The sequence below is a fragment of the Pempheris klunzingeri genome, chromosome 5 (assembly GCF_042242105.1).
Source record: "Pempheris klunzingeri isolate RE-2024b chromosome 5, fPemKlu1.hap1, whole genome shotgun sequence".
NCBI classification, from domain to species: domain Eukaryota; kingdom Metazoa; phylum Chordata; class Actinopteri; order Acropomatiformes; family Pempheridae; genus Pempheris; species Pempheris klunzingeri.
Window position 1 is genome coordinate 25,938,735 of NC_092016.1, and position 11,790 is coordinate 25,950,524.

Below are 11,790 nucleotides of genomic sequence, written 5' to 3' on the forward strand. Positions count from 1 at the left end.
CTCTAATAACCAGGAGCAAAGATGCCCGTCACGTGACCGACAGAGTTGGTGACGTAGCTGGGAAAGATGGCGGCTTCCATCTGTGCAACGCTGCTTCTGTAATTCACTAGTTTTACTTTTAGACACGAGTAGAATATTCCGCTTCCGTTTCGCCGGACGTCTCAGCCGAGTGTTGTCGCAGCCGTGCCGGAGATGAAGACCTTCTGTGGGAGAGCCAACCCGACCACCGGGGCGCTGGACTGGGTGGAGGAGAGTGAGGAGTACGACTACCACCAGGAGATAGCCAGGTACCGAGAGCCCCCAGTCCTCAGTCCTCAAGAAGAGTTGAGCTTGGAAACACATTTAGAATATTCAGTTGTTTCCCACTGAGTGTGCATGTTTGACCAAGCCCACTTGATTTGGACAAGACTTGATATGTGTCCTTACTTTATTCTAAACAGTGATCGAGATGCTACATTCACTGATCAGGACACTTCACAGTTAAAAAGTAATCTAATAAGTATTAAGATAAGTAATAAACAAGCTAGTATCAGCCAGCATTCATGGATCAGGCTCTAATCTGCCCACAAAGTGTAGAAGAAAGAAAAAAACCAAACAGGATTTCCCCCTGTAATAAAGTATTTCTATTTCTCTATCTATAATATATATTCATGCTTTTCAGTCAAATTCAAACCTGAGAACAAACTCAGCCACAGACCACAAGGACAAGCACTCACCATCAAAAACCCACCACCAGGATTTAATGGTGTCCATGGTTTACTTCTACAGGGAGCATGTTGTACACATCAACACCAGTCTGTCTGCATCTGCTGCCCTGTTGATCACTTTAGCACACTTACCTTTCAGGTCCTGTTATGCAGACATGCTGCATGACCACGACCGGGTGAGTGCTGGAGAACTCCACATCACATCTGATGTGACTCATGTTTGGGATGTGCAGAGCTTTTATTTATTATTATATACTTATTATCTACTAGAGGATGTGTCCACTTGCCTTCGGTATGTTCTTGTTGTTTTTTTTTTACAGGGTTTCAAGAATCTACATATTCTCAGAAATATGATGTAGTTTCTTTTGGCTGAAGGGATTGAATCAGAATATTTCTAGGTCAAAGCAAAAGGCCATACAGATTAAAAGAGATAATAATAAAGAATTTATAAAAAGCACATTATACAGCTGTTGCTCTACAGTTCATACTCCAATAGTTAATATCTCCAAAGAAATAAACAGCCCTGATGAGGCACCACACTGACTTTGTTTCTGTGTCCAGAATGAGAAGTACTACCGGGGCATCCGGGCCGCTGTAGGCAGAGTAAAGGCTCGCGGTGAGAAGGCCGTGGTCCTGGACATCGGCACGGGAACGGGCCTGTTGTCCATGATGGCTGTCACTGCTGGGGCCGACTTCTGCTATGCTGTGGAGGTAGAGATGCTCCTCCTGTATAGACTGGATGAGGGCCGTGCATTACCACTGTGTGGTATCTACTAATAAATATATGTGCAAGCGTGCAAAATGTCTGCAGCTTCAGGTGTCACCTCTGTCTGCAGGTTTTTAAGCCCATGGCCGAGGCAGCCAAGTGCATTGTGGAGAAGAATGGCTTCTCTGAGAAGATCAAGATTATTAACAAACACTCCACTGATGTCACTGTGGGGCCCGGTAAGAGAGAACCACACACACACACACACACACACACACACACAGGTGCACCATATCATTACTGGTCTCCTTTTGGTGGAAGCTGCACACACTTAAATGTGGTTCTGTGTGAAGTTGTGTCCTGACAGGGAGCATGATGTCTGTTGGTGTGTCTGTATTCCTACAGATGGAGATATGCAAACGAAGGCCAATGTTCTGATCACAGAACTGTTTGATACGGAGCTGATAGGGGAAGGAGCCCTGCCCAGCTATGAACATGCTCACCAAAATCTGGTCCAGGTTTGTGCTTGTGTGCTGACAGTTATATGTGAATGTGTTACAGGATCCATAATCTGTATGTTTTTCAACGGTCGTGAACTTTTGGAATTTGTTTTATACTAGACGAGTCAGATAAGTTCAGTGTGGCCATGAAGTGCAGACAGGTTGGGTAAAGTCTGTGACCCCCGTGTCCGTCCACCCTGCAGGAGGGCTGTGAGGCGGTCCCTCACCGGGCCACCGTCTACGCCCAGCTCGTGGAGTCGGAGCTGCTGTGGAGCTGGGCTCAGCTGCAGCCGGCGGAGGTGGAGGGGGCCCGTCTGGTTCCGCCACCCGCCGTGGGCCGCTGCTCTGGCTCTCATTCAGTGTGTGACATCCAGCTGAGCCAGGTGTCCCCTCACAGCCTCACCCCACTGGGCCCCCTCTGCACCATGTTCAGGTATGACGGAGACTAGCTTCTCCTCCCAGACTGTCTCCTCTAAGCATCAGTTTTTCAAATCTTGCCTTCTCTCCCTTTGCACTCCGTCCTTCCTAGTGTGGATTTCAGCAAGCCGGTCAGCAGCGCGTTCCGCTCGCACTCCTCGCAGTTTGCGGCTCAGTCCGACGGCCGGGCCCAGGTGGTTCTGTCCTGGTGGGACATCGAGATGGATCCCAGTGGAAGCATCGTGTGCACCATGGCTCCCAGCTGGACGTACCCACAGCCAAAGATGGCCCCGGTGAGTTGTAGGATGCGGCGTTGTGGCGTTCTGAGTCAGACTCCCGTCACCCCCTGCTGATCGCTGCGGTGTGTTTCAGTGGCGGGACCACTGGATGCAGAGTGTGTACTTCCTGCCTGTGGAGAGCAGGGTGACAAAAGGCGAGGAGCTGAGCCTTACCGTCTGCCATGACGACTACAGCCTGTGGTACAGCCTGCAGTCTAGCAGGTAACAGACAGCATACTCAGCAAACACAGTGTGACAGGTTCTACTCAGGAATAACTCTCAGGAACAAGAGCACCATTTAGTAGCTGTCTTTTAGTTTTGTCCTCCTGTCATTAAACTGCTGTCTCTTTGAGCCAGACAATAACCAAACAGTAGAACAATGCCGAAACATGATATCACCCGACACATGATTGTCGTTTGTTTTATCCTGTTTAATGCATCAAAATGGAAGATACCTCTTTATCTCCCAATGAAAAGACTTATTTGCCGTCTCTCCTCCACTTTGGCAACAATCATCAGCATCTACAAGGTTTTTGTGGCATTGACCGATAGAAGCGGAGAGTGTTCCTCCATGCAGAAGATGGTGGACACGTGGTCTTTCATGTCTCTCTGCAGGAACGTACGACTCTATATGATCATCCAATCTGAAACAGTGACCATCTCAAGAGAGAGAAATACTGGTTTGTCTGATTGTGCTCCAGAGGCTGCAGTGTATATAAACGTTTCTCACTGAAAACAGTGTTCTCATCATTTTGCTATTCATAAGGTGTGTTTAAAACAGCACCGGCAACATGTTTGTCTCGCTCTGTTTTGCATAACACCTCCAACTGGCATGATTTTGCGCTTGCTAACAGCACTGGAGGGTTGGATTATTGCAGTCAGGGTTTATACTTGTGGGAGCATGAATACACCTCAAAGATGTCACAGTGGATCTCTGCATTGTGTGATACCTTGTGTGCATCATTGATGTTTTGGTCCGGTGGTGGTGGAGGCAGCACAAAGGTCAGGAGGGTCACTCACTAATAGAGTCCAGCCAGTACATTTACCAGGATAAGTCCAAGTTTTGACTCAGTGGTGTCACAGGAGGAAATGAGAGAGGTCCCACCTGAAGAGCCAAAGGATTACTCAGAATAGGGCTCACACAGAATACATCAAAATCCTTCATTGGGATAAATACAGTGATGTATTTTTGGTGCTGGGCTCAATCACAAAGTTTAAATGGTCTGTATGTGGATGTCCTCAGCCAGCAGGACTCACAGACTGAGGCCCCTCCGTCTCGGCCCTGTTGCACCTGCCACGCTCACCTGGTTTGGACTCGGTCGCGTTTCGGAGAACTCAACGACAGACGGCGCACCGAGAGCTACGTCAGCGCCCTGCGCAGTGTGAGTGATGGCCGGCCTCAGTCAGAAGCGTCCGTGAATTGAATTAACAGACAGGACCGTTGTCTGATCAGCTGCTGTGTTTGACTCCAGGTTCTGAGGGAGGACAGCGTGTGTCTCGGCGTCAGTGATGGAAGTCTGCTTCCTGCGTTTGCTCACATGCTTGGAGCCAAGAAGGTGCTTTGCTTTGACCACATGGTACCACGTACTGCACCTTTACAAACCAAACATCTGTTATTGACCTGTCTTTATCCCTGTGGCCTCTTCTTAGGTCTACGCTCTGGAAAACTCCAGAATGTCCAAACAGGTTATTGAGCAGGTAAAAGAACTATTTCATGTGCTGCCTCGTCTTTGAGAGTTTTAGATGCATCAACTCAAAACCACAGAGTCCAGAGACAGTTTAAGAAGAGCCAATGCTACACATTCTTCTGCGCAGGTGTTAGAGGCCAACTCGAGGAAAGGAGGCGTTGAGCTGCTGGAGATCAGACCTGAGCAGCTGGCCAGTGAGGATGTAGGAGGAGAACAGGTACCTCACAGCCGACACCACAGCGTCACAGGTGGAAACACCAACGGGCTACAGATTGTGGCTTTAGAGCTGCGATAATATTTCTATAATTTGCAGTGTGGAAAAAAAAAAAGCAGCTTTATTCTTAAAGTGAGTTAAAATCCATGAAATGGGGAGAAAAATGCTGTCACGCTCTTAGTGACGAACCCACTGAGAATTATCACCAGTGCCGTTCTCCTCAGCTCTATTGAGCCGTTTAGTGGCTTTTATTATCATTCATTATTTATTTCTTAGTTTTTATGGTCCAGGACTTTACTATTTGGGTTCAGTCTCATCACTAGTTAACATTTTTCCCAGAAGCAGCTGTTTTCAGTGAAAAAGCTGTGACAAGCCCACTGCTGCCCCGCACCAAGCAGCAGACCGGCTGCTGAACATAATGCAGCTTTGAGCCCATCTTTTTCTCAGGTGTTGGTGGAGACCAAAAACTGAGCTAAAAGAAGAGCGAACGAGGCAGCCAGAAATATGACACCAGATAAATAGCTAGCCTGTTTGCTAGCACGTGATCCTGTGTGACGATGCCCCTTGTATGGCAATGTTATGTGCAGTTAACACTACTTTAACTCTTTGCTTTCCAGCTGCACTCCTGGTGGAATTTAGCCCATCTGAAAACATTTGAATGTTGTGTCATTTGGTAGAAACGTGCCACTGTCTCAGTGGAGTGAGTAAACCACCTCTCCCACAGATCTCAGTCCTGATGGGGGAGCCGTACTTCAGCTCCAGCCTCTTACCCTGGCACTCCCTGCTCTTCTGGTACTGTCGCACCGCCCTGGCAGGCCTTCTCCAGCCCAGCGCCACCATCCTGCCCTGCTCCGCCACACTTCACATGATGGCTGTAGAGTTCCAGGTGACACAGTTGGGAAACTTTTCATACGTATACATGTTTATTTGTTACCTCGAGCATTGTGTGCTGAGATATTTTTAAGGTCTTTAATTGACATTCATTTTGTAATAGTTCAGTATAATGCTATTAATAATGATTAAACATACGTCCCTGTTGAATGAGTCTTTTCCATGTTTGTTAGGACTTGTGGAGGATAAGAGCACCGTGTGGAACATGTGAGGGTTTTGATGTTACACCCATGGATGAGATGGTACAGGTAAACTTCTTCTCATTATTATTCTCATTATTATTATTGTATGTTTCAAAAAAATGTATTTTGAAAAATAACTCTTCTAAAAATAACTCGCACCGTCGGCCCCTTCAGCGATCTCTGGATTTCCGTGAGTCCCGTGAGGCCGAGCCCCACCCGCTCTGGGAGTACCCATGCCGTGCTCTGAGCCAGGCCGCAGCCATCATGACCTTTGACTTCACACAGTGCGTCCCTCAACAGCCAATCAGCAGTCAGGGCTTGCTGCCTCTCACAAGGTACTGAGTTTTCCTCTGTTAGCGTTCAAATATTTTGAGGTGAACTTGTCCTTTAACTTTCATTTTATCCCATGTGTCCCTTCACATTCACTCATTTATTAATAACTGTCTTGTTAGTTTGAAACCAGAATTTTTCAAAGTAAATAATGTAGCCTGGTCCAATTAGCCAATCAGTCAATCGATCAGTATTTATATGTATGTTGAATAAAAGTGGAACAGGTTGATTATGTGAGAAGTTGACAGATAGGAATTAGTTGTAGGAATGTGAACAGCTGCACTTTATTAGACTACAGAGCAGCAGGTAGGGACTTCCTGTGGTGTCCGATGGCCCTGCGAACGCTGCCACAGTGTGTATAAGGAGGAACACTTTCTCACTGCAGTTGTTGACAGTTCTGTTTTGACCTCTGTTTCAGGATTGGCCGTTGCCATGGTGTTGTGTTGTGGATGGAATATCATCTAACCAAAGACATCACTGTCAGTGCAGGTCTGACTGGACCAATCAGTGAGCAGGTATCACCACCTTCACCTTCACCCATGTCGTCTAATCAAAGTCACAGAATTAGGGCCACGACTAACAGTTATTTTCAGTATGAAACAATGTGCCAGTCATTTTCTCTAATTGTCTGTTGCCTGTTTTGTCGAGTACCCAAAGATGTCCAACTGTGGATCATCATTTTTAAAGCCAAACCTTTTGGATTTTAGTTAGAGGTTGAGCTCGAACGCCTCATGTGTGTTAATAAAAAGCTCAGAAACCAGAGTCTACAGAGAATAGTTCAACTGCCTGCATTCCTCTGAATGTCCGTCTCTGTGAGGGTCGTTTAGTGACACGCCCAGCTGGACTGTTGCTGTTGGATCTTCTGACAAATTTGCCGTGTTTTCCTTGCAGGGCGAGTGTGAGTGGAGTCGGCACAGGAAACAGGGAGTGTATTTTTTCGGGTCACCATGGGAGAGCTCAGGTGATGGTAGAGCCGCCGTGTCTTACAGCTTCACCTTCGAACCCACTTTAGAAGACATTAAGATGGACTTCAGCATCGATTCTCAGTGACACGGAGCAGTCGCTGACACTTAATGCTGTGCTTCTTACCTCACGTCACCGTTTGCATTTTTGGGTGCATTTTAACATCTGCGATTTGGCTAGTATGGTTTTATTGTTCTGCTCGGAGCTGTCATAACTCAATATCTGACAAATTGGAATGTGACCATTATCAATCGAATCCATCACGTCATAGATGGATGTCACTAACTGGCTGATGGATGTTCAGTCAGCCAGTTCAGTGCAATTAGGGATGTAAAATGGTGTGTTTAAGTAACCTTCAGGGTCACAGCAGAAAATCTGCAAAACGCTATCTCAAGCTTACTTGTGTACCAAATACAGCCAACAGCTTTTGTGAATTAAAAAGTCGCCCGTCTAGCAAAGCCAAATGTGTTATAGAAAGGTTTTAGTGAGTTTTATATTGGTTGTCTGGTGTTTGGTACCGTTAGTCCGGTTTCCATGAAGGACATTTATTTCTTGCAGACTGCAGGGACCAGCAGGGCTGTGATGTCACTGCTGAGCTGCTCCAGTCTACCATTATTTCAAAGACTGTTAATGTGGCTGCTGTATGTGTGGTTTGTGGTGCCACTATCCTAACAGTGATGGAGTTATTGTGCTGACATGTGAGAATGTGCCATCAGATGACTATTAACCACATTCACATTCGGTGAAATAAATGGGATGCATATGAATGTGAGTCTGGCTTTAGTTTCTTGAGTTAAAATGAAACACAAAAAGGCATCAACACATCTTCGGGCCAAACTGGTCAACTTTTTAAACATAAATAAGCTCAGACAGTTACTATGTGGTTTGTATTGAACTCTAATTGTACGTGTGGATATTATGTGCTTTTTATATAATACTGTAATTATGCCAGTGGTAAAATGTGAATAGAACTTCAAATTAAAAAAAGGAGCATGAACAGATGCATTTCAGTGCTTTTAACTTCCTAGAAATCAGCCAGGTAATTCTCTTATTGTAGTTTACATAATTAACAAAAACAGGAGTAGAACTGCAAAGACGGTGCATTTTTTCTTTCATTCAAATCAAATCTCACCCTTGCTCATTGTTAAAGCTGCAGTGAAACTCAGTGAACATGACTTGCTATTGCTGGTACATGAGGGGACACTGAGCAAAAAAAAACAGGCACAAGTCCCCATCATATCTGCAATGGTGTCCACTGGAAAAGTGTTTCAGCAGCAGGAACTGTGTCCGAGGGCGGATGGAAGAGAAAGGAATGTAATGTTTTACGGTGTGTATCGTCCAGACTTTCAAGCATCCGTCAGTGTGGTGGCGGTCAGCACAATCTTCTCTCCTGCCTTGAACGCTGGCATCCCCAGGTATGGACAACTGGCACATCGGAACGCATCGCCAAGGTAACACTGGCACAAAGAGAAAATCAAATAGTTTAGTTAACAGGTTAGTATGATGAGAGAGTTTCCACAAGAAACCACAGTGAGAATTAGACTATAATATACTCACACTTCCACAGGCTGATTTTGGTAGGTTAATCTTCTGTTGTCCTTTGCTCTCCGTCTCCAACTCTTCAGCGAGACCACATGTGCTGCACAAACAAACCACGTATTGTAACGTAATGATTAAATGCTTTTGAAAGCCCTGAAGGAGTTTCTGTTATAGATGCAGTCCCACGTAACCTTGAGGCGCTGTTGTCTGTGGCTTACAAGCACTCGCTGAGGTGAACTCACCAGTTCTTGCAGGCTTTCTTCTTCTTGCCAGCTCCCTCCCCACAGCCGGGTGCTTTAAGAGAGGCTGGGTCTGGCTTCTTCAAGTCCTCTTCATCCAGCAGAGCATCAGAGTCCACCAGGTCCTACAGAGAAGGGGAAGGAAAAGATTCAATAAATAGCATCGCAGGAAGTACAATGTACAGACATGTACATGGCAACATGTGGGGGTGTGGTGTGTAGCAGTCAGGAGAACATGTGTCCCCCCCCCCAGCTGGACTGTATGTAAATGGCGCTTTGCAGAAAGGTAAAACTCACCACATCATCATCGTCCATGTCATTGGCTGACAGCGTCCACATTTTTACAGTGTTGGGATCCAGAGCAGGTTTCTCAGCTGAAACCACAGATGTTTTCAATTTTAGCTTCACATCAGCTTTGACAATAAACTAGATAGTTTCAGTTAACTGTGAAGGACATCTCACAAGTTACATCAGTAAATAGGAAGGTGAAAAAAAAGTTAGAAGGAACCTTAATGTTTGCTCACAAATCGATACACTTAGGGAAATATATAACCTCTCAAATCCAAAAACTTTAACACTTTTTAGTACTTTTAAAACCCTCATAGGCTGGTTGAACAAGCGACTACTGAGATCCATTTTGGGATGATCACATCAGTTTGCAATTCACTGGTTGACAACAGAAAAAAGATGAAATCCTTCATTAGCTTTTACATTTTGGGGTTGTGAAGCTGTGGAGCAACCTTACGGCCAGCTGCACAAAGAGAGCAATGATCTACCATAAGACCTAACGCAGAGAGACGTGCCATCATGTATGCACGCCTGTAGAGTTTACAGACCAGAATCTGATCGGTGGTTTAAGACACATCATGTGAAAAATGAAGAAAGCAAACCTCCCAACAGACACACAATGATCTCCTTGAATTTAACAGATCTGGACAAAAATACTCTTAGAAAAAAGAAGAAAACTGGGCCCATAAACGTACCTGGCTTGGGAGTCTTTTTCCCGAATGACAGTTTAATCTGACTGGACGATCCCACCTCAAAGTTGGGTTTGGAGGCAGATATGCGGACTCTGCACAGAGTATTTCCTTGGTAACCAGTGGCCGTCCTGAGGGAGCTCAACGCCTCAGGACTCAGATCTGATTTACTGATCTGGATAGAAGAGAAGCAAGAGGGTCAGAAAGGTCGTGCAGGTGGCTACCCCGACTAATAAACACTTTTTTATCAGATTTAGATTTCATTTATGTGGTAGCCCACAGGATTCTGTTTCTCATATTCTTGCCTGTACATTATAGTTTGAAGACGCATGTTTTAGGTTTTTTTCCGCTCTGTCTGAGTGAACCCACTCTCTCACCTCTGCCACTGACATAAAGCCTGACAACTTCAGAGCTGACATCAGCTTCTCCGCGGTCCTCACACTCTGCACATCCGCTCCTGGCACACAGAAAGAAACGAGTCAAACACACTGTCACACAATCAGAGCCACATCCTTGTCAGTGCAGCACAGTGATCTCGTGGCTGAAGACACTTTTAGGTGCATATCATTGTTTCATGTTTCAAGTAAAAGAATTTAGAACACCAGTTTTCTCTCTCACCTGTAACTGCTTCATCCAGGACTAGCTTCCCACCAGGTTTGAGCACTCTGGCAATTTCTACGAGAGTCTCCGAGCTGTGGACGGAGGAGCTGTCACCCAGAAGGCAAGACAGCGCCCAGTCAAAGGTGGACGCTGAATGGGAGGCTGAGAAGAGGAGAGGAAGGGAAGAGGATCATTTTACTACCTGCCTGTGTGTAATAGATGTCCAGCTCTCTGCTGAACCCATTCACTCACTTCTACCAGAATTTAATTCATGATTATTAAATTACAACATCTCCTGTACAGTTGTGGTGATATCACACAGTTCTCAGTTGCAGCCATAACTTGTGGTTCACGCTAATATAGTAAGTGGGGTTTTTTTTAGCCTAGAGTAACTTAATATGAAGAATCACTCACACAGCAGTAACCTCTCCATGTTCTCCACTGCCAGTCTGCCTTGTGCTCCAACAGCAGCACCCACTTCATCCGCATACTGTTTGAGGGCTGCTGGTGCTGAGGGCTGGTTCCAAACCAACAGCACCTTGTCTCCTGCTTTGACGCCAAGGTCCGCCATAGCTTCCTGAAGAAAAGCACAGTTGTAAAAAAAGACTTCTCAGGGTGTTCGTGGATCATCTGAGAGTGAAGACACGTTTGTTACTGGAGATGATCCTGTAGGAGCTGATGGACCAGTAAAGCAGCTACGACCACACATGTATTATTACAACAGTATGAGCCCATTAAAGCAGAAACAGGCCCATGAAACAAACTCAATGTGACCCCGAGATGTTGTGTCATAATCAGAAGTGCGCAGTTAGCTGCGTAGCCGTTAGCCACCAGTGTTACAGCATCTCCAAAGTCTGATGTAGGCGGGTGAAAGCAGGGAAATGGTCTGGAAGTTTCTCTCCAGTCTCATTAGTCCACGTCGTCCCTCGACAACATTTATACGTACTTGTCTTAAAAGGTAAAAGGGTGACCCCAGCTAACTGCTAGTTACAGGATGTTTGTTGACACAGGTGCAAAGGGTAGGTTAGCTCCACATCAGGCAAACGGTGTGACGCAGAAAACGCCGGTTCTGTCACGTTCAGAAGCAACGTTGTAAACATTGGTAGAGAGGAACTCCACGAGGAGAATATACTCACGTGTATGTGTGATTGTTCTTAAAGGTTTCTGGCTCTTAAAACACTGACATACAAGGACACTTCAGTCTAATGTGCTCAAATACGCGGCTTCCCCTGATATCTTGATGGAAGTTTCTGTGTCAAGTTATAGATGTTGCGAGCAAAAATAGGTAGTTTCCGGTTATGACTTTCAAAATAAAATAATTGTAAATGCGTTATGACCTTTCGCGATTTAGATTATCGGATGAAAGTGCAGTATACTTTATATTTCAGGACTAATAATAATAAATAATTTAGACACAAAAGACCACATACAACATTTCTTTTTTGTTTTTGTTTTTTACCATTTGCTCCCATAGGAAGTAATTGGCATGCGTTTTAGGTTGAAGACAGCATGTTTGGTTTTTCCGTCTGATTCTTGTGAACTTGATTTGTTAGCATTCG

At 45.4% G+C, this 11,790-nt stretch overlaps 2 protein-coding genes across 3 annotated transcripts; one reads left to right on the plus strand and one right to left on the minus strand.

Annotated features, from left to right (window-relative positions):
* The first annotated feature begins 67 nt into the window (after positions 1–67).
* On the plus strand, positions 68–7,648 carry prmt7 (protein arginine methyltransferase 7). The gene is made up of 17 exons (XM_070830756.1): positions 68–287; positions 847–883; positions 1,269–1,418; positions 1,544–1,652; positions 1,819–1,931; positions 2,117–2,346; positions 2,443–2,623; positions 2,703–2,830; positions 3,852–3,990; positions 4,081–4,164; positions 4,259–4,306; positions 4,424–4,513; positions 5,235–5,396; positions 5,575–5,649; positions 5,758–5,918; positions 6,332–6,428; positions 6,805–7,648. The coding sequence occupies exons 1-17, from the start codon at positions 193–195 to the stop codon at positions 6,961–6,963; spliced, it is 2,058 nt and encodes a 685-aa protein (XP_070686857.1). The 5' UTR covers positions 68–192; the 3' UTR covers positions 6,964–7,648.
* A 45-nt stretch (positions 7,649–7,693) lies between these two features.
* On the minus strand, positions 7,694–11,491 carry ciapin1 (cytokine induced apoptosis inhibitor 1). Of its 2 annotated transcripts, none has more exons than XM_070830758.1 (9): positions 11,368–11,491; positions 10,646–10,808; positions 10,250–10,393; positions 10,009–10,088; positions 9,638–9,806; positions 8,952–9,028; positions 8,658–8,779; positions 8,434–8,515; positions 7,694–8,333 (listed from the first exon to the last, which is right to left on the minus strand). In XM_070830758.1, exons 2-9 carry the CDS (start codon positions 10,800–10,802, stop codon positions 8,223–8,225), a joined length of 942 nt encoding a protein of 313 aa, XP_070686859.1. In that variant the 5' UTR covers positions 10,803–10,808; positions 11,368–11,491; the 3' UTR covers positions 7,694–8,222. The 2 variants fall into 2 exon arrangements, with proteins under 2 accessions (XP_070686859.1, XP_070686858.1); XM_070830757.1 differs by having other exon boundaries at positions 11,364–11,491.
* Between the last annotated feature and the right edge of the window lie 299 nt (positions 11,492–11,790).

Bases quoted from the DNA above. Each gene is read 5' to 3' on its own strand.
- prmt7 (XM_070830756.1), top strand. From the start codon at position 193: ATGAAGACCTTCTGTGGGAGAGCCAACCCGACCACCGGGGCGCTGGAC. The intron at 288-846 runs GTACCGAGAGCC...CTTACCTTTCAG, and splicing joins TACCACCAGGAGATAGCCAG to GTCCTGTTATGCAGACATGC. The intron at 5,650-5,757 runs GTAAACTTCTTC...CGGCCCCTTCAG, and splicing joins CCATGGATGAGATGGTACAG to CGATCTCTGGATTTCCGTGA.
- ciapin1 (XM_070830758.1), bottom strand. From the start codon at position 10,802: ATGGCGGACCTTGGCGTCAAAGCAGGAGACAAGGTGCTGTTGGTTTGG. The intron at 8,780-8,951 runs GTGAGTTTTACC...CCTTCTCTGTAG, and splicing joins ACATGGACGATGATGATGTG to GACCTGGTGGACTCTGATGC. The intron at 8,334-8,433 runs GTGAGTATATTA...TCTTTGTGCCAG, and splicing joins CAAAATCAGCCTGTGGAAGT to TGTTACCTTGGCGATGCGTT.